This window comes from Colias croceus, chromosome 17, assembly GCF_905220415.1.
Source record: "Colias croceus chromosome 17, ilColCroc2.1".
Taxonomy (NCBI): domain Eukaryota; kingdom Metazoa; phylum Arthropoda; class Insecta; order Lepidoptera; family Pieridae; genus Colias; species Colias croceus.
The window spans coordinates 2,616,245-2,639,950 of NC_059553.1; the positions used below are offsets into that span (position 1 = coordinate 2,616,245).

General features: G+C 33.4%; 1 protein-coding gene across 1 annotated transcript; it reads left to right on the forward strand.

Moving 5' to 3' along the window:
• Positions 1 to 2,339: 2,339 nt before the first annotated feature.
• LOC123699140 (tyrosine-protein kinase receptor torso-like) lies at positions 2,340 to 22,901 on the forward strand. The gene is made up of 15 exons (XM_045646019.1): positions 2,340 to 2,897; positions 9,126 to 9,153; positions 9,521 to 9,660; positions 10,199 to 10,457; positions 10,559 to 10,635; positions 10,967 to 11,105; positions 11,452 to 11,606; positions 16,658 to 16,772; positions 17,096 to 17,232; positions 17,511 to 17,691; positions 18,344 to 18,509; positions 18,678 to 19,094; positions 19,430 to 19,567; positions 20,074 to 20,265; positions 22,036 to 22,901. The coding sequence occupies exons 1-15, from the start codon at positions 2,736 to 2,738 to the stop codon at positions 22,136 to 22,138; spliced, it is 2,409 nt and encodes an 802-aa protein (XP_045501975.1). The 5' UTR covers positions 2,340 to 2,735; the 3' UTR covers positions 22,139 to 22,901.
• Positions 22,902 to 23,706: the final 805 nt, after the last annotated feature.

Sequence of the window (23,706 nt, forward strand, 5' to 3'; positions counted from 1 at the left end):
TAAAAAAGGCGGAGCAGATAGAATTAAAAAAAAAAGATACGATCGTTCTTATTTCAAACTCAAATTCTCATGTGCGATTTTCCTAATTGCAATTAAGTAATGTATTTTAATTAAAATAAGTGTGTGCTTCTTTGCTATTTTAATGAATATTATATTAACCTTTAACTTCCGTGAATGAACAAAAATAATAAGTAATAGGTAAGTATGTCTTAATACTAAGTAAGTATATAGGTATGTTAATTACTATTGTAACTATGATGAAGTTAAAAAAAACTCCATTATTTGAAATGAAAACTTCTTTTATTGCGTTTTTTGTTAGGGAAAAATCTTAGGGTTAGGGTTCTCTGCACCCGACGTGCTAATATTAAAATGCTATGAAATTTCAATTAATTCTAAGTTAGATGTAGGTAATGTTACCCACTGGTGGGTCTACAGGTAGGGTCCCGTTTTACCCTTTGGATAAACCTTAAAAAGGACCTAGTAAAATTAATAATAATAGATTTTTAATTTTTATCCTATGATTCTCATTCCTTTAGCAATTTCATCTCGCTTTATCGATATGCAGATTGCTATTTATCAAAAATAAAATATAAATTATTATTATCAATAAATACTACGTTCAATTATATCATGTCTATATACTACCAAACAAGGTGAAATGAAAGTGACAGTATGTATACCTAATCAATGACACGATTTGAAATGACAAACTTGCATTAATTAGAGATACGACATTTTTAATAATTGATAAATAATAGGGTTGTCACATTGAGGAATATTATTTTTTTTTTCAGATTTTTAAAAAAGAAGACATGTTTTAATGAAAAGCTAAGTATTTTTACATATTTCATTCATTTTATTTAATTTCATTTCATTTTTATAAAAAAAATTCATGTAAGTATAAAAAATGGATGGCGACAAGTCGAGATGACAAAGTCGAATATGGTGTTTGTTTTTTATATTAGATAGATAATAACTAAAAAGTTAAAGCAATATGTACCCGATCATACTAATAAACACGATTAAAAACATTATTAACAATTATAATCAACTATGCCCTAAGTCTTAGGTACATATATTAAAAATATTTTACCTGCTAGATTCGGACAGGAAAAAAAAATGGCTAAATTGCTCCGAGGAGTTTGAATATTTTATAAGTTTGAGATATATATACAACAGGAGAAGTTAATAAATAAGAGATTTTATAATTTAAACTATAAATAATAATTTTAACGAACCCTAAAGCGTATGGTAAGCTCAGTACTCACAGTTCCTAATTAAGTTTTGTGGTTTGATTCTGCACAGTGGTCATGTTCGCTATCATATCATGACTGATGACAGATTATATAATGATTTAGCAAAACCAGTATTATACATTAAAAAAAACTTAGCATCTATGTGTCAAATATAGATCGATATATTTGTGTTATCAGTAGAAAACTTGTAGAAAAAAACAGGTTCGAAAATCGTCTGTTGATTGAGAGTACATAATATCTTATTTTAGTTAACTTTTATTTCATAATTAATTCGATCCGATTATATAAATAAATCAAGAAGTGGTGACTCGAAACTAAACGAACGTACTACTACTACTACTAATAATAATAAAATATTAAATCTAAAATTATAAAGAATAAATATATCAAATAATAAGAAGTACACAATATATTCTACATCAGCTGTATGGTGTATGCCAAATCGGTGAAGAGAAAATTATTTGTAGAGAAAATATCCCAAGCCCAAGAAACGATTAGGTACATGTTATACCTATACCTATAGTTTACGAATATGAGCTGATATATTATATAATAAATATGTAAATACCTATCTATTATTATTTCTGTTATAATAACATCTATTTACTAAGTTTACTTGTTAAGTAACAAACATGCGTATTCTGTTTGTTAAGTGTAAATCGATTATTTTGATACCGTGAAAAATATTTTCCAAATTACCATAGTCATTAGGTACTCATTAGCTTAAACATAGTTACTTAATGGATTATTATTTAAAAAATATATCATAAATTTTCGGCTGATGACTGCTACAATTATTATGTAAATAATTGCAGATTATATATTTTTTATAATCGTAGATGTAAATACAATTTGATGTAAGCGCTCATCGCGTAATGTTAGCTTTCAGGAAAGCTAACGCTAAAAACTTATATTATTTTCGATTTACGTTAAGATTACGCCCTTGTGGCATGCAAATTATTATCACGAAACTTCATTCAATAATAAATAATTTAAATATCTGAACTGAGAAAAAAAATAGAGAGGTAAAATATTCCTCCCGTAAGCTCATAAGCTGCGCCCCAGTTCCGAACGGAGGGCCAATCAGACCGTGCGCGATAGCTGCGAATAAGTCACGCAAACACGTGCTATTGACGTTCTGAAACTAACGCGTTCTTTATTCAAAATTTATATTTTTTATATTGTAATCTTAAAGTGACCAGTGACATCAAAAAATTGTTATCACTCGATACTCTCACATAAATTTTTAATCGACTGTTGCATCATCGTAAAAACAAAGTATCAAATATTACTAATAATTACGATATGAGATTAAATTAAAATACATATTTTTTTATGTTGACCAAAAATATTTTTGTTATCCCAATTGTTATAACTTAAATAAGCAACATCGTAAAAGATAACTGTATAAATGAAGTTATCGATAAGAAATACTATTTATTGTTTTGAAAGATATTTCCGCTAAAAGTCATTGATAAAATGCATCTTGGATTGAGAGTTGAATATATTATACTTATTATTTTACAATGTACTTTTTTGGGGGTTTCTGTAAAAGCAGAGATGGTGTCTGAACTACCCGCATCATACCCTCAACTAGTAGATTTAGCGGAAACTGTATGTAAGGACATATTTTTTGATGCGGTAAGCAAATTTTTTGTTTTACATTTTTTATTGAAAATTTAATACAATGCATATTTTTTTTTTAATTTATTTTGTAGCTATTATGTATGTAGTGTCTAAAGTTTATCTTTTAGTGTTTGAGTAGTTCATGTTATTCCAATTTACTATGAAATACCTGTATGTATAAGAATGCAATGTTATACCTAACCGTTATAACGCAGTCGAGCTTTTTTATGATTTTTTTTTTTATTTGTCATTGAAACTAAACATTAACAAGTATAGTATTATATTATCTGTGGTAATAGCAATTATTTTATTTGAACACATTATTTTGTTGAAAACATAAAATAAAATACCTACATGAAGTACAAAACTTATTACCAAGAAAACAGCTCAGATTGCATTCTTATCACATGTGAACTAGGTAACTGCGTGAAAATTGAAATACTTAGAATATCAGTTTTATGATTATTTTAAAATGATTTCAATAAACCCAAGATAGCTTTAACAGAATTATCGTATAAAAATCAAAATTATATCTATAAACAAAATTTCACCCAAACAAGGAAAACCAAAAAAATATATTTAAAACTAAATTCTAAATTATTTCGTTACGCATTATAAATATATAGCGGGTCTTTGTTCCAATTTGTCTTTTAATTTATGGATACAAGCAAAATAAATTAAAAAAATGCTGATAAAATGAATATACATCTCTAGGCTTTTATAGGTGATCAATGGTCATGACTATGAGCTACGACTAATCATTCTGTCAATTGCATCGAAGTGCGTAGGTTCAAATGCTATGTTAGATAGGTATGCTAATACTATGAAGCTGGCAATTATCAAAATAGTCATCAATATTATTTTTTTGTTATGACATAGGTACTTACATAAGCTTACATTATTGATTCATACTCCACTATAGGGTCACCTTTTAATGACTAATTTTATCAACATCACTTATCTCTTTCGTCACATTTTTAATATTTTCACAATAATTTTCATTTTTTAGATGACTATACAATATACATATATTAGGTACATGTTTTTTTATAATGTGTTTATTTTGTACCAAACTTATCTGTCGGTGAAAGCAAATTTTACGTTAGGTATAAATTGACTTAGGTGACACTTAAATTTTACGGGTTGTTGGTGAAAACGGGCATTAGATATTCTGTATTTTTTCATTAGGTACTAGCTGCGCTCCGCGGTTTCACCCGCATCTTATCGCCTAAGGATACTGGATTGCGTGGCTATAGCCTTCCTCGATGAATGGGCTCTCTAACACCGAAAGAATTTTTCAAATCAGACCAATAGTTCCTGAGATAAGCGCGTTCAAACAAACAAACAAACTCTTCAGCTTTATAATAGTATGTATGTATTAGTATAGATATGAATCTATATTCTATACCAATAATGTAAAGATGGGATTTGTTTGTGTGAACGCGCTTATATTAGGTAACTAACTAGACCGATTTCAAAAATATTTTCACCGTAGGATATGTACATTGTACACACTACATAATATGATCATATTATGTACCATGGGCGAAGTCAGGGTGAACCGGTTGTAAAAATACGCTACTACAAACAAACCACAAGTAGGTACATACTACATATGGATATGAGTATATCTCGATCTACTAATCACCGATTGTTTAAAGCTTTCGTTTTACATATAAAAATAAAAAATATTTACACAAGCCAATCACCTTATTGTGCTAAAGTTAATCAAAGTTTACGATTAACATGTTATAACCAATAACAATAATATAAGTCTTAGTTTCAGTAGATTCTACAGTCGAATATTTAAATTGTTATTTTAGCAATCGAACGTTGATCCGTTATCCGAATACTTATCTGTTACATGTGCAATACACGTCACAATATGTGGTTCGCTGGCCAAAAGTTAATCTTCAGAATGTACCTACATAACTACTGTATTCAATTATAATAGTTTTGGTTTATGTATAAGTGTTTATTTAGTAAATTATATAACTACTTAGTTATATAATTTAATCTGTATATTGTAAAAAAAATTATGTGTTGATAAATTTCGTTATAAGTATTTTCGTGTCAATTTATTGATATGGTTTTGTGTTCTATAAAAATGCTTAGAACAAAAACATTTTTGTATAACATTTTTGAACACTTGTTAAAACTATAAATTATTTTTCAATGTTAGTAATGACCTATTTATATGCACGGTAATACATAACACATATTTTGTCGATAAGAAACTGGTTTATGAGCACGTAGTTCTAATATCATTAAATGCAACTGTAAGGTATCGATCCGGCCCTCAGTTACGCATTCGCGATTTTCCGAGCTACAATCCACCTTCAAGTACAATTAAAAATCATATCTAATATTTTAAGACTAAAGTTTGATTTTCTTTATACCGACATACTTTATCATTTCTTTTTGTTTTTAATAGTATTAATTTGTTCATTTTATTCATAATCAGTTATGATTACAATTTTCATCTCATTCATTCATTTTCACTTAAAGCTTTCATCACAAGCATTCGCATACGTATAAACTCCCGAAAGTTTCTCAATGAAATTATCCTCAACTACCAAGTAAACAAGGTACTCATTGATGAGATAAGTATTTGTTATTAATTGTAGTAGCGCATTACAGTATAGTATTACATTATCTGTGGCATTACCCACAGAAGCGGTGACCTTTGTCAGCTTACACCTATCTCTATACTACGTACGTTCCAGATATCGTAATCCTAATGGACTCAAAATATTGACACACTTTATCCATTTTATGGATCATATCTATTGGATATATTTTATTACTAAGTATTATTTTATTCTGTAAACTAATTTATAGTCGAGAGAAGACGTAGGAAAATAATAATAAAATTTATTTTTAAAATATTCAAAATAGTATTTGTGTTCATGCTCTATCGGTCCCACGCATGCAACACTGTTTTCCAGAGTTTAATCACTAGGTTGTTATGGTCAAATTAAGTAGATACCTATTGTTTCTTATGGAATTTTTCAGCCGAGACTAATATTTTATTATGCATATGTTTCAGCTTTTTTTAAGGTTCATTCAGTGAAACTTTTTGCCACTAATAAAAAAATAACACAGTGATTGTATTCAGTATTCATCTTCTTTAATTATTGAACCGAAAGATTGAAAATGTAATATTCTAATGATTATGTTTTACACCGAATTATGGAATATAAATTATTCAAAAATTTTCAAACAACAAACTAGGTAGCGAACCCATATTCTTTATCGCGTAAATATGCTACTTATCACCTTAATATGTGTTTAAGAAATCAACGAACCTTCTGTTCAAAAGGATCGTACAATTACAAAACGGTAATCTTTATAAAATATAAAAATCGTCCACTCGAATATTACTTTAAACGAGCTTTTTGTGAACTTGAAAAAACCGCATCAAATTCCGTTACATAATAAAAAGAAGTTTTTATTCGTCTCGCCGGTGTTAAAATATTTTTTAACGAATGCCTTTTTTATGGTAAAAAGGTTTATGATTCAGAAGCATCGAGTAGGTAGTGGGGACCCCTATGTTTTGTAAACACCATAAAACCATGAGACTATAACAATATAATGTCGACAATACGTCATTATTGGTGGATATTTAGTAAATAAAATAACGAAAAGCAAAACTTCCACCGCAACCGAAATTGACGAAAACGATAGGTTTTGAACTGAAATTTTAAATGTGATCTCTCTTTGATTTCCTTATCCATTTTTACTTCAAATAAAAATTCACTCATTCCAAGTCAAAAGAAATGCTGCCCGTCGGCTGTCCCACTATGGAAAAGATACAGTATGGTACAGAACTTCCAAGTCCAACTCACATTGTTTTGATCATAAAATGGTAAGCATCCTCATAAAAACGTAGCATAAAACACATTCGTTTTTACACAGTATTCAACCAGACATCAGGAAAAAAAGCAAATAAAATTCAACAAACAATAATGCTTGGTATAATGTGCGTAAATAATAGACAAGCAATTTTAAACCAATGAAGCAAGACCACCAATATACTTGACACGGTTTTTGTGCCAATAAGTATGTCCGATTAGGTTATTCAACTTCGACAGGACTCAACAAAGAACTCTGTTTATCTTGATCCGAACATTTTTTGCTACTTCACTGAATCTAATTACATTTAAAATTAATAGCGTTTTAAATCTCTAATTGAATGGCATATCATTTTACAATAATAGCCAACACATACATATACTAATCCAAATAAAGTTATTACATCTAGGAATAAAAAATAGACCCCCATTCAAAAATTAATATTGGTTGAGAATATTTTTATGGTATTCTATTGTTTCATTATAAGGCGAATAAGTATTGTTATGATGAGATGATATGAGAGAAAAACCACAAAAAATAACAAAAGGTAGGAATAGAATAGCGGGCTTATCTTGGCGACCAATCTCAGTACAGCGAAATATTTCAGTTAGATAATTTGTAGCAATTTGTGGTTCCTCAAAAACATTTAGTATCTGTATATTTTTGTCCGATCCTTTCTTCTCTTTTATTAAGCTTATTATTCATGATTGGCGTATACTTATAATAATAAGGATTCAGGTATAATGACAAACAAACAATACAATTCCACGACAGAAAAAAAACAAATCATTCAGAAGTTGTCAGTGGTAGGAAGTTGTTGTTGTTATATTTATATGAAGGACATAACGTAGTAACATTTTTTATCGCATTTTTTTCTAGTTTTGGTGGACGAATGCTCATCATGGAATAAGTATAAAAAATTGTAAATGAAGGTAATAAGTTCAATTAAGGAGCTATCGTCAATCCCAAAATATAGATATTAGATACGCTTAGAATTAAAAACTTCCGCATTTCAATGTTAAAAGTTAAAAGCCTTTTAATTAAGGCACGACAAAATCAAAGACAACCTTTAATTAATTTTATATTTTTTCCTGATTTTGCTTATATATTTTTGAGGATGTTTTAAGCCATAAGTACATTATAGGAATGGGATATATTTTCAGGTTTAGATCTTTAGTAATATTCAATGTACCGCCCATGTATAGGTACTTTGGACCTCTTTATCCCAAATTATTCAGTTGAACCTAATCAGATTATTTATATTAGGTATATTATGCTGTCAATTTAACGCTCCATAAATCAGCGATCCCTTCCAGTTCCTTGATACTTTGCACTACGTTCAATTTTATACTATATTGATAAGCCCTAAAGATCATACGAAGATCTATTGATTCCAAAAACTATTAATAATACCGTTTAATTCCATAAACCTGGATAAAACGTAAAGAAGATAAGCCACGTTAGGTACTTGTAGTTCTATGCAACTATAAATCAACGTTTATCGTATCGTATGCTACCTATTGAACTTCGAAAATTCATAGAAGTAGGTATCATATGAGTCTGTTTGTTAAGTCTATTTTAAGTTGTGAATTATTTTTCTACAATTCCAGGATTATGGTTACAAAAGGGTGACAAACGTCTTGCTTTCTAAATTCTAAATATGGGTTAGATTTTTCTGAAAAATCAAACATGGCTAATTGGTCAAATGTCACTAGTAGAGGCAGTTTTCCCAATTATATTATCTGTACTTTAAATGTACCGGTATATGTAATTTTAAACTTTTAATAAGAATTTTTATCATTATCATCAATTCACGTTTGCTTATATCACACTTCATCCAGTTAAGGACATTCCTCTCCAATCTTTTCGAGATATGCACAAAATGAGTTATTTCAGTTTGTTGATAAACAGGTAGCCGGTGATGGTGACTCAATCACGGATTGAGCACACGTCGCGTCGCTGTAAACACTGGGCAGTATTACATTGAACGAATGCACATAATATATTTACGTCTCTAAATGTTATCTTTTCATTTGTTACGTATTTGTTTTGACCACGGTTTTGGATATTTTTTCTGGTGATTAAAGTAAAAAGTAAAGACCGGATAAAAGAGCACAAGGATTAAGGGCTGAAATATTAATTACTAAAGCACTTCATGATCCAATAAAAATATAAATAGATCGTATAAAGACAGAGGAAAAATATATAGGTATCAATTTTCAGTATCAATTTCTCAACCTCACAAATACGTACTTAATATTATGAATAATTTTACTAAAAGGTTGTTTTGAAAGGATAAAAATGTATAACAGATTGAAATTTTACATACATTACAGAATAAATAATTCATGGATGGTGGCCTTAATATTTTGTATTCCATTGTTTCAGCAGCCGAACTGTGAGGAAAACTTTTTAAGTGAGTCCCATTTTTTTATCATCCGGGCTAAGAGACAAATCTCGAAGGATCGCATGCGGATACAATTTTGTCTGCTTTCCACTTTTTACTAAAAATTTCATACCTAGCCATACAGCATAGCTACATTCTTTCGTAGATTTTCGATAGAAGTTGATTCTGTTGCAGATTTAATTATACCATTATTTGGCACCAAAATAAAAATTATTTAAGTACGAGGAAAAATTTTTGACAACACTATTTTAAAAACACTGCGATTTTCTGTTCGTCACTTTAAATTTTTTTTATTTATTTATTTTGATATGGATACATTTTAAATTAGAATGTAGAGCTACTGTTAAATTTTCTAACACAATTATTATGTCAACAGGTCATCACTACGAAACACAAAAGGATCCGCCATCAGTTGAAATAAAATGCCGCTCAGAAAACACTATTACGTTCACGGTTCCACTGTCAAAGGAAATGCAGATAGTGGTTATTATTGAAGATAACTCGCCGAATACGATAGTAAGTGAATAGGTATAATTATAATAGAAAAATACTGAAGTTACTATTTAATACTTGATTAAAAAATTTTAAAGGTGGAATTGTTTCAATACCATTATTTTTTTTATCCTTTAAAGTAAAATATCAATGGTATATATTTACTATTTAGAACTAAAAAATACAAGTAGGTACTATAAGTTATAAATTTAAAGATTAATTATTATTATCCTGTTTGCTTGGATATTTGGTTAATAGGTCGGCGTACACGTGCCCCATGACGATCTTCCCCAAGTTCATAGACTTGCAAACAACGAGTAAACAGAAAACTGTCACAACACTTTTGAAACATGTTTGTTTACTGGGAACACATAATTCAATCTCAAACGAGTCATCTCAAACATTTATTTATTCAACTAGACTTCGAGAAGCACTTTCGAATCGTCAAAATATGAAATAATGAGTTTGAGTTATTCTATACAATTTATAATTAATTATTATCCTAAAAATTGTTTAAAATAATTCAAAGTTAAAATTAAACAGAATAATTTTAAAACCGTAGCTAAACTTTGCCGCAATAAAACCTGGCAAAGAAAGAGGGGAAATAAACACGCCATCGGGAAATCATACCTTGTGGACGGCAATTATCAACAGAGATGGAAGTCCCTCCTTTTGGAAAAAGGACCAATACATGATATCATGGAATTCACTACCCCCTTTGGAAAAGAAGACATATATCGCAACTCCCACTTTTCATTTTGATAAGTATAAACCAGGCTCGAGTGATATTAATGCAGAATTGACCTGGAATACTACAGATCGTAAGTACAAAAGCTAAATGATTTAAAGAACTATTTATCATACATACACATCATACACTTTATTTGGTACATTAAGGTTAACATGCTTATTTCACTTTTAGCGACAGATATGTGCTTTGAAGTATTTAACCGCTGCGAATCTAAGCAGCTAGGAAACGCATTCAAGAAAAGTATACGGGTAAGTAACCAATGATAAGTGGTATTGTTTATTCTTTATACATATTTAGTTACATTGTAATTATAAAACATTTATACATATTTAGTTACATTGTAATTACATTGCTATTAGAAAAATTAAAGCATACGTAATGCGACTAAGACCCGTCTTTTGGGGTAGGTAAGTTCATCCCATATTTTTTACAAAGATATATAAATATAATATATCATACAGAAAGTTCTTTAAATTTTTTTTATAATTAGAAGATCAAACCCCATTATTTTTTAAAATTATTTTAATTTTCGCAGTCGAAGAATACACTCGGTATCTTAAGTTTTTATATCAATTGCAGCCAAATCAACGTCATTTGGTGGTGCTGAAAGACTTACCTCTAGATGACACTTGTACTATCACAATCCTGGGAAAGTATGGCAGAACGGATTTTGATTATGAAACACCTTCTTGTCATGACATTCCCGATTGCCTGCCTAGTAAGTAAGAGTTAATTTTTAAATGCTACATTATATAACTTGATAAGAAATATAACTCTTCCTCACGAGTTCATCTACGGTTTACGACTTTCTTCCGTTACACAAATTTCTATCTATCATTGTTTTGTTTTTATCTTAGAAAAATGTCTACGTGTTCCTACGAGATCCCACAAGGACCTCTTTTTAATTAAATCTTTTCAAACTCATTCATCCGTTCAGCGTGAAACGGAACATATTTTTATAATATTGAATTATCTCCACTCCATAAAAATACAGAGGTTCATAGAGAAATAAAAAAGAAAATTTTAATTAAAATAGGTCACAAAGCTCTTATTATCATTTCCAGTTCCAGATAAAATACAAAATATAAGTGTGACGGTGGAAGAGGAGAGCTCTGAATCTTGGAGCGTTCACGTAAAATGGTTGAAGCCGGTACACACGCCCAATTATTATACAGTGACATTGAGAGCCGATGATTATCATGAGAAAAATGTTTCAGGGGTGAGTCATAATTTTATTATAACATTTTAATTTGTAGCATGGCATTATTCAGCTGTAACGATGATATTTTTCGCCTAGGTAGGTACCTAGTAGTAATTTCGTAATTCGGGAATAAAAATTTGATTCTTTGAATTGAAATTTCCATATTACCTATAACTGTAAAATGTATTTCATAGAGTTTTCAACAGCGTAATCAACACAAATGGAATTTTGGCTTTTAACTAAGAATGCATTAGATGGTAGATGATGATATCGACGACAAGCGAAATTGTTTTTGGTGATAGTTTGGAAATTTATTTATTTATTTATTTATTTCTTCGTAATCATACAGCATTACAGTAAATAACATTTCTTAATATATTGATACAGAACTATGAGCCAATTAAGATTACAAAACAAGATACTTACAGCTAGAAAAATGAGTTATTTTTTAAATGACATATCAGGAAGGAGTGTTTTCCATGTTTTGGTGAATTATATAATACAGAAAGAAAGGTTAATAAATAATTAAACAGTTAAATCTGAAATCTCCCTTTGTGTGAGTGTGTGTATGTGTGTGTGAGTGTTAGTGTGATGTGAATGTGTGGTTGTCTGGACTTGCGTGTTAGTACTAAAGCCGAATTGTATGTGAATTTTGTTAATTTCTTTTATAAATCTTTGCTTTGATAAAAGGAAAATATCTAGTTCTTTATAGTCTTTATTGTATATATGAGAAATTCTACACATAATTCGATTCTTTGCGTAATTACTACTAGAGTTAGGAGTATAAAATAATGATGTGTGACGAGTTCTAAACTGAGGGGTATTGAAATAAACCAGTTCTAGGAGTTCCGAAGAATCAATTCTTCCGTTGCATAAAGCATGAAGAAACAATAAGTCACTTTTAATACGTCTAAGTTGTAATGGTTCTAATTTAAAGTATAAGCAAACATCCGTATATGTGTTGAAGCAGTGTTTAGCTTTAAAACACAAAAACCTTAAAAACCTTTTTTGGATAGATTCCAATCTGTTTACGTGTTTAGCATAATATGGAGACCAAATATTTGAGGCATAATCGAGTATACTCCTGACATATGTAGAATACAAAACTTTGATACAACTAATATTTTTGAAAATTTTACAAGTGCGTTTAATAAACCCAAGTTGTTTAAGCGCCTTATTCACGACTACGTCCATATGCTGTGTCATACTTAATTTTTGATCAATAATTACACCAAGATCTTTTACCCAGTTGACTTCTTTTATTGGATCATCATTTAATGTATAAGTGAATGAAATGGGTGCCTTTTTTCTAGTAATTGATATTTTTTGACATTTTTTAATATTGACAGTAATTCTATTTTTTCTATAATAGGCTTCTAAATTAGTAAGGTCGCTTTGAATATTTTTACAATCATTAATAGATTCAACAGCAAGATAGATTTTTTTATCATCCGCATACATTAGATATTTAGAGTGGATAAAACAGCTGAAAATATCAAACAGATAAGCGTTATATAAAAGAGGTCCAAGTATTGAGCCCTGCGGAACTCCAGATATGATATTTACGAAGTTACTTTTTGCCCCTCCAATCACTACAGCCTGCATTCTTTTACTGATATAAGAACAGATCCATCGATATAGATCACCTCGTATACCGATAGCATATAGTTTTTTAAGAAGTATGATGTGATCTACACGATCGAATGCTTTTTCGAAGTCCGTGTAGATCACATCCACTTGTTTACCCCCATCCAGTTGTTGCAATGTATAGTTTGTAAGTATAGATAAGTTTGTTACGGTAGAGCGTCCCTTTATAAAGCCGTGCTGTTCTGGAGGAATGAATTTATATATTAAAGGACTTATTCGAAGATGTATAAGTTTTTCAAAAACTTTACTGAGTGAGTTTAATATAGAAATCGGCCTATAATTGATAATATGGTTTTTAGGACCCGATTTGTATATAGGGACAATAAGAGCTTCCTTCCATTTCGAAGGAAACTCACCAAAATGGTTTACTGACATCGAAAATATAATGGACAAGGGTAACGCTAAAGTTTCAGAGCACTGTTTTAGAAAAATTGGTGGTATTTCATCGCTACCTGCACCCTTTTTCCCTTTAAGTGATTTTAAAACACGTTTAACCTCAGAAATTTTGAATGAAATATTAGAGATAAGTTCATTATTCGGACACGAAATTGGAAGGTTGAATTCTTCATATGACGTAGCGGGTTCAGCAAAAGTGCTATGAAAGTGTTTGTTAAATTCAGTGCATATGTCTGTTTCGGTACAAAAAATTTTATTTTTATAAATCATACTTTTAGGATATCCTTTTGAGCCCGTCTTTATAGATTTTATGTACGACCAAAAACAAGTCGGATCTTTCTGAATATACGATTGCATTCGATCAAGGTAGAGTGAAAAACATTTTTCCTGTAGGATCTTTTGTCTCGAACGAAGTAGACTAAATTCATCGTAGTCAAGGGGATTTTTGTATTTTTTCCATCTTTTGTGAAGTTTTAATTTATCTTTTATTATATGTATTAATGCTTTATTGTACCATCGGGGAAAGTTTTTCACAGTTTTATACGTTTTTGGAACGTGTGTGACAAAACACTCATTGAGTTTCCTGTAAAACACATCAACTACATCATCGATATGATCACCTATTAAAATGGATGGCCAGTTAATTTTTGAGAGAAAATCATTAACGTCTGAATAATTAGCACGGTAAAAATTGTAACGGACTATCCTTGATTTCTTTATGTATTTGATACTTAGTTCAGAAATATCTATTTCCAAAGCAGGGTGATATGTATCTTCAGGTACCAAAGGTCCCGATGCTTTACTGACATCTATTCTAAAGTTAGAAAAAATTAAATCGAGTATGTTATTCTTGTCGTTTGTTATAAAGTTGTACTGATCTAGACCGGAAATACTATACACATGTCCAAGAAGTCAGAAGCAGCAGTCTGCATTTCAATAGAGCCTTTTTTTAACTGCACAACATTAACTGGGGACCATTTAACATTTGGTAAATTAAAGTCACCAAAGATTAAGAAATTATCGTTTGGAAAATCAATGAGTAATTTAGATACTGATGCAGTAAACGTTTGAAGGGTTCGGGCCTGATTTTTATCTGGAGGTATATAAGCTACACAGATATGGAGACCTCGATTATTGTGTGATAGGACAGTTGTTGAAGGTATACTTACCCATAGACACTCTACAGCCTTGGGTCTCCAATCAGTCATAACTTGAGCTTGAAGGATCTTGTTACAGCAAATCATTACACCTCCGCCTCGTTTTTTTGTTGAGGTAGTACAGTCTCGGTCATTTCTAATTATATCGTAGCGATCATCACACAACTCCCTATCAAAAATACCTTCCGCTAACCATGTTTCCGTGATTAAAATGATATCAAAATTGTTCAAAAGAATATTATTATAAAATTCATGTGTTTTAGTTTTAAGTCCTCTTACGTTCTGATAGAAGAAATTAATTTTATTAGCCATTACTATACTTAAAATAGGAACTAAAATAATTAATGTCTGACACTAAAAACATGTTATTTAATTCGGCTATTAGTGGTTTTGTTAATTTATGTGTTTTATTTGTATTGAAAAAAGTGTGTACTCTTAGTGATTGTGGCGAATATGCTCGAAATAATATGTGACTGTGAATGTTGTGTTTGTATGAAGATGTATGGGAGATATTAACAAATTCTACGGGTACAATTATAAACTTAAAAGTGAACATTTTATCAGCAGCAAGACTAATAGTTGATAAATTAATTAATAATATATTAGGCTTAATTATACAATTTTTTGTAGATCCCGCTTTGAGTTTATACACAGAGCTGGAGATTCTTCTGATTTTCTTAAAAAAATGTTACAATTTCGAACCCATACAAATTTATAAGAGTTTTGAGCAGCCAGATCCTTAGTTTGTTTCAAGAGGGCCTTGTTCTCAGGAGTAAGGTGTTCAAAGACGAAAAACTTAGTAGTGGGACCTTCCACACCAATATTGTTAGTATTTATACCTTTCTTCTTACGTATACCAGAAATAATTTTATCTTTGTATAGGCGGTCCTTCAGTTTAACAACTAACGGTTTGGGACGCCCTGGTATATTTTTAAATGGCTGGACTCTGTGAGCAAATTCAATTTGATCGCTGCATAATATAATACCCGCATATTTCGCAATTTCAGTAATTATTTGTTTAGGATCTTCGTTTATTTTTTCAGGTAGACCAATTATTTCCAAATTCCATTGCCGCGACCACTGTTGCTGTTTGTTCATGAGATAACGTAACTCATCCAATTGATTATTTTTGTCTAGAACTACAGCTTCTAACTTTTCAAAATTTTGTTGGAGATCTAAATGTTCAGATTGAAGCATATCGTAAGATTCCTTAATTGTTTTAACTTCTGTAGAGATTTCCGTAAGTTCATTCTTGATTTTTTTTAATAAGCAATTTTTTATTTCATCTAGAAAATCTTCTTTTATCTTTTTCAATTTTTCATCGAGCAATTGTTCAAAATAGCTTAATAATTCGGGTGTCGTTAGGGCTGCATTGGTGGTAGATGGAGGAAATCTTCATGAAAATGTTTCAGAATTATAAGCAACTAGCTTTCCGCCCGCGGGTTCGCCCGCGCAGTCAAAGAAAAACCCGTAGTTCCCGTTCCCGGGATAAAACAAGTCCTTTGTTCCGGGGTAAAAAATAGCCTATGTCCTTTCTCGGGTATCAAAATATCTCTATACGAAATTTCATGCAAATTGTTTAAATATTAAGTATGGATTTAAAATTTAACATAAACATTAAAATGTTTAAATATTCGCCAGTCAACGTATGTACCTATGTTGCGAGTAATAACACTCATTGTTCCTTATTATGAAAAAAGAATACAAAAATTGCAACTCGTATTATCAAAATGGATTCAGATATTTAAATCGAAAAAAATATTTGTTTACGTCGATTAGTCTAGAAAGAGAACTTCTCAGCTAAGACTGAATAGTCTAAAACTACCCAGTTTCAAACTTTTCCTTAGTTAATTAATAATAACTTTTCAGTCGGCATCCGAAGTGACGTTCCCGGGCGTGCACGGCGAGGGCGTGTACTACGTGTCCGTGGTCGCGTTCACGGAGAGCGGCAAGTCCGGGAACAGAGTACGGGAATTCTTCCCGCGTGAGTCCGATTTTGATGCTTTATTAGTCTATTGTATTGCTGTTTGCTATTTTTTATAAGCAATCGTTCAAATGTATTATGTAGAAAACTTGTCGAAGAAAACCGAAGAATTTTATTTACTTATATTATTAGTTGTCTGTGTAAAAATACAATTACAATTTATTTTGCTACTTTATTCAATTTCGAAGTTATGTATGAAGAATGTATTTTAAGTATACATCTATACAACTATATATGTATACTGTACAGTGTAATGTTAAATGGTGTACAATAAATGGTTTAATAAATAAACACTAGCGGTACCATTTGCGTTTCTCTTTTAGTTCACGAAGAGCCCGCTTCAGTGAGCTTGCTGGTGGGAGCGTGGGCCGCTGTTGTCGTCATGTCTATAGCATTTATTGTTGCTTTCGTGTGGTGGAAACGGTACAGGGACATCAAGAAGAGGAATATGTACTTCCCGGTAATGATTGATACATTTTTAATTACAGACAAAATTTCTATATTATACAAGTAGGTAGTATAGTATAGTTAAGTATATATTTAAGAAAACATGATTATTAATAATGAATTAACTCAATCTGCATCATTTAGAGTAATAATCGTTAAGAAGTGACGAGCACGATTTCTAACACGACAAAATACTTGAAATAACATTTTTTGTGGTTTAACAAAAAATACATGCACAATAATATCGTTATTGCTTTATAAATCAACTTTACAAAGCGCCATAAACCACAGGGCCTCACGGAAAAGACGAAAGACGGTGACGCGGAATCGGACTCGGTATCGGAGGACGGGTGGGAGGTGCGCGCGGACCGCGTGTCGCTGCACGAGCTGGTCGGCGAGGGCGCGTTCGGCGTCGTGCGCCGCGCCACGCTCGCGCCCGAGAACAGGGACGTGGCTGTCAAGATGCTTAAAGGTGAGATCCGGCTCGAAGGACCAGGTATTGATGACCTTGTCGTATAGATAGATGCTTAAAGGTGAGATCCGGCTCGAAGGACCAGGTATTGATGACCTTGTCGTATAGATAGATGCTTAAAGGTGAGATCCGGCTCGAAGGACCAGGTATTGATGACCTTGACGTATAGATAAATGGTTAAAGGTGAAATCCGGTTAGAAGGACCACGTGTTGATGACTTTGTCGTATAGATAAATGGTTAAAGGTGAGATCCGGCTTGAAGGACCACGTGTTGATGACTTTGTTGTTCAGAATATAGGTATAGATAGATGGTTTAAGGTAAGTTGCAAAGATGGTGATGCCGAATCGGACTCAATATCAGATCCGGCTCGAAGGACCACGTGTTGTTTATTTAATAGCGCCGCGGTTCGCCTTCTTGCAGAACATGTGACTGTTATTATCCGTTCTACACTTCAGCTCAAAACATTCAAAAGGAAATATGTACACAAAATATATTAGAGCAAAAAGCCAGCCATCATTCAATAAACAGATAAATGGTATTTCGATTGTACCCACAACAGTTAGAATAGAAGATTAAATTTTAGTTGTCAGTTGTTGTTTGTGCTGTAATCAGAATCCGTAGTATAATTAGCCTATTTTACACACGCCATAGATTTCCCGTCAATAGAAGAAATTCGTTCTTTTCGCGCTGAAATGGAACTGATGAAGAGCGTGGGAAGTCACCCACACATCGTGAGTCTGGTGGGATGCTGCAGAGGCAGGAAACCGTTCATCATTGCGGAGTACTGCAGTAGGGGAGATTTGCTTACTTACCTCAGGTGTGTTTTAAATAACTTGTCTCTTGAATCAGCATAAGAGGTTACATTTATCTTAGGAATTTCATATTTATGGACTAAAATTAATCCAAAAGCTATAAAATAAGGATTTTTAATATTTCATTTGCCATTTCCTGAAAACTTTTACAGCAATGTAGTAGCATTTTTCAGATGTTCTTGGGACTTAATGGTTACAAAACGCAACGCAAAATACTACAACAATAACAAAGAATTTGACTATAGGGACGATATGAAGTGCAAGCGAGATTCTAGACTCGTGATTAATAGATTGTACGATCTTCAAGGAGTTTGTGACACAGAGCTTACTGTACTCGACCTTCTATCCTTTTGCCGACAAATTGCTATGGGCATGGAATTTTTATCGTCCAATAGAGTTGTCCATAGAGATTTAGCAGCAAGAAATATATTGGTGACTGCGGATAGAACGCTGAAGATCGCCGATTTTGGACTCTCTAGAGATATTTACCAAGAAAATCAATACAAGCAGAAGGGTAATGGAAAGATGCCCGTGAAATGGATGGCGCTGGAATCCTTGACGCACAGGATATACACAACGCAAAGTGACGTGTAAGTTTCTATATGCATTTTATAGTAATTCTGGGGTTCAGAAAATTAATCCTTTTTTTTTAATTTAAAATAAAACTAAAAATAATACTGGTCCCAAATATGAACCTTGATGTACCCCTGAATTCGTAGTTATGGATTCTAGGATGGAAGCTATTTGACCAGTTCAGAACAGTTACTTAGATATAATTTGCATTACCGCAACCGGGCATTACACAACGAACAACTTAAAGTTAATTAATTATTAAAAATATCATGGTGTACAAGATCGAATGCTTTATAAAAGTTAGAATGATATAATTTACAAAGTCAATGTGATTTTATATTCATGCGTACAGGTGGTCGTTCGGCGTGGTGATGTGGGAGGTGGTGACGGTGGGCGGCGCGCCCTACGCGTCAGTGAGCGCCGCCCGCCTGCCGCGCCTGCTGCGCGCCGGCTACCGCATGCCGCGCCCGCCCAACTGCTCACCGCCACTGTGAGTGTGACACATTTTCAGAAATGGTTCAGAATCGATAACATTTTCGATCTAATGAAAAAAAACGTTTTTTTTTTTCAATTAGATTTCATTCCTGTCCGCCACTAAAAAGCGAACGTGTGGACATTAGAAAAGCACAATTCAGTTCAACAACCTAGATAGGTAGAAGTAAGCACACACATAAATTTGGCGATGCGCGCACGCACACAAGTGCATTGATTCTGGCGGCTCGCACGAGCGAGGTCGTTGAACTTATCGCGTGTTTACGATTTAGGAAATTCTTAAGACATTTTCAAATGAATGCTATTATTTTTTTTTTATTCGACAATAATACTTCAAATGTACCTTTGGTTTAATATCTAGATCTTAATTTAAAATTTTGGCTGGTCATTGAAAACTAACCCTGTATTTTGTTAAACGACGGATCACGTACACGAGAAACGATCCGTATTGACGGATCGATAAACCAGCTTAACACTAACACAATGCTGATCCGCTGTGTGCAGATACGAGGTGATGGTGTCGTGCTGGCACGCGCGGCCCCGCTCGCGGCCCACGTTCGGCGAGCTGCACGCGCGGCTGGACGAGCTGCTGTGTGCGGGCGCGCGCCACTACCTGGAGCTGGCGCGGCCCGACGACGCGCCCGCCGCACCGCCCGCACCGCCCGCACCGCAGCGGTACGTGCGCATGATTGTGAGGTAGGTCACACACACACCCCCCCAACGGTCCAGGCCTTGTCGCGGCGGAGGGGCTCAGTAGCCCAGAGTTATGGCCCTCTGAGTGAAGCGAAATTGGACCAGCGAGGGGCTGAACGGCTGGTCTAGAGTCGGGGAGATTCGACCGGCCCGACGGCCAGGGCTAGGTGTGGCCCAGCGGCCGCTGTGTGCGGCGTGGGATGGCGACCAGAGGTCGTGGCTTGGCGGACCCCGTGTCCCCTAGGCAAAGGTGGCGCTGAACGGCAGTCGGGGTTGCGAGGCCTCGACTGACCCGACGGCAGAGGTCCCGTTTGTGGACCAGAGAGGAGCCGGCTTTTATGCGGCGGTGGATGGCGGCCAGAGGTCGCGGCGCGGTGGGCTCGCTGGTTTAGCAAGCCACGCCGTGCAGCGGAGGGCGGGATCCCGACGCGTCATTGTGATGACGCGCGGAGACTCCTGCAGAGAGGTGTGGGGCGGCGGCCGCTGTAAAACGGCCGTCTGTCAACTCGTAATCCGGTCCGTGGGGCCGGACCGAGGGCCGCCACCTCTGGTGAGGTGGGGGCTGCGAGGTAATCTCTATAAAAGTGCGCCGGAGGGCCCCCCGACGCGTATTTCACACATCGGAGGACCTTCCGGCGTGCACCCTCCGGCCGGACGGTGTTGGGGTCGGGGGTTCGTGGGAACGCGCCGCGGATGATGGAGCGGGGAAAAATCCATTGTCTGCGCGTTGGTGGCGTAAGCCTTCGTTCCAGCAGCCGCCAGCGAGGGGGGTTCTAGTGGTGGGCCTGGAAACGGGCATCTGCTGGGCGGGACACGCGGTAGAGTCGTAACCGTTCCCGCAGTTCCGTCCAAAGCAGCGCGATGGAACAGAGTGGGGTTTTAGTCGGTAAAAATCCGACATAACCACGGCTCCATCCCCGGGAGCCGGGGGTATCTAAGAAGATTTCCCCACTAAAAAAAAAAAAAAAAAAAAAAAGGTCACACACACACACACACACGTACGTGTACACACACACATGCGTGGCGTTACCGTATAAGCCTACGCTCATGCGCGATCTCATTCACTCACAACTACAAGCATATTGCGCATTCACATTTTAATCTCATTGACTCACAACTATAGGCATAATCACGCATTATGCTTGAAGCATTCACATTTCAAACACACACATAATATTCACACAAGCGCAGTTGCACACACATTCAAACTCAACACCCAGTTAAAATTACTTGGAAATGTTGTTGTAATTGATTAGGGGGCGTCCATAATAATTTATGGTACGTAATCGTGAGGTTTGTTTTTTCAATTTTTTGATCCTGATTGATGAGATTTGAAAAAATGTAATTTGTGGTCGCCACCTTATTCGAATTAATCTAATAATTGTTTATAACATACTAATTCCTAAGTACTAACCTAATATAGAATACATAGTTCTAACTGTGACTACTATTACAATAAAAATTTAATCATATATTTTTATATGAAATGCAACGAAATAAAATGCCTAATAATAATTTTTAAACAATTCAAATAATTAATGGTACCTACTGAGAACCGCGCCACTAATGCGCACGCTCGCGTTTAGGTAAATTGCACTTAGGTAGATACAATGCGCACATGCGTAAAAACCGAACTTGTGACCGGTTCAAAATTATTATATTCTATATAATATTATGATTCTTAATAACAATATTATTATAATGCATTTATTAAAAAAGTGCAGCATGGTCTTATTTTACACCATTATTTTATTTTATTATTCTTAATTTCAGAGGAAAATGGCCGTGGTCGAAGCGAGGCTACCACAGATCGAACACGGCTAACAATTATTCGCCTGCAGATTACAAGCTGTCTTACTCTCTACAAACTGACTAAAACACGGATATAAAAATATTTCATTGAAATCTACCTCTTAACTATTTCTTCAATTTATAACAGCATACTTATCAACTTATGGGACAATTTGATTGTTTATCTTTTAGTTTAGTTCAATAGTATGGAATTTATACTTAGAGTGATATAGTTATGAATTCTATGTATAAATCTATACGTACTAATATTATAAAGCTGAAGAGTTTGTTTGTTTGTTCGAACGCGCTAATCTCAGGAACTCCGATTTGAGAAATTCTTTCGGTGTTAGATACCTAACTCATTTGTGAAGGCCTAAGAAAGAAAATTGGTAAATAATATGTACTTTTTTTTAAATAACGAATAACGAATTGCGATGAACTTATTTAAGTTTGTAATAATTATTAATATATTTAATAGTAACTATAACTATGTATTTTTTAGAGTGCCCCTTAATATCTTCCCACTCTGTGTCTATATTAAGAGCTAGGGGGCAGCACTGTATAAAATATTTGTAAAGTATTGAAATGAATGTTCCTATGATCTCACTAAATAAGTTAATTTTAAGGTTGTAGGTACTCGACATCTAGATAATAAGTCGTTCATAACGTCTACATGTTTTCATGTAGGCTTTTGCCTTAATAAATTAAATATTTGAAAATACGTCGAAAATTCAATTAACGAATTATGACCAGAAAATGATGGTGCTAATTTTAATTTAACATAATTGTATTTTTATAATAATTATTTACTTTCTGTACGATATTTTTAATAAATAATTGTAACTGAATTGAGTGTTTTATTTTGTGTGTACCTATCGAATGATCTCAATGACAATGTAACACTACAGACTACCTACATAATTGATATGGCCGCCTGTATTATGTATACAGGGCAAATACAGGGTGTAATGGTGCACAGGCGATTATTCCGTATTTAATACAGATATCAAAAAGCTATCGGAAGTACTTTACCTAATGAGTAAAATGACAATAAAAACTTTTTTAAAATATACGAGAAATATCATTAAACACTCTCATACATTTAGTATTACCATACAATATCGGCATACCACGCATACGTAGGTAGTTAGTAGGTATCAATATTAAGATATAAACTTATAGTAGGTATGGGGAAATAGAGTAAATATAAACAAAGCTTTAGTATCACAAAAAAAAACTGCATCCGAGCTATATGTGGAGTAACTAGGGCCTTTTGAATCATGCAAACCCCTTTTTGTAAAACTTTAATTATTAACGTTGCCATGCCTTTACATATTTGAAATTTGCAAATTTGTTAAAAATATAGATAATTTACCACGGCTAGAGAAATGTACGGTAATTTACGTCATCCTAATAGACTAATACTTGACCATAAACCTAGAACATCATTGTGCTCAAAAAACTTCCATGTGTGTTAATATGGATAATAATATCTAGGTATTCCAGAGGATGTAAAGATATTGAACGCAAGGACTTTTTGGATAATAAATGTAAATGTTGACATGTATAAAATAAGTACTTGAACTAAGCTATAATAATTAATGCTTATATTATGTAAAAAATTGTCTGATTATTCGGAGCTGTGAATGTTTA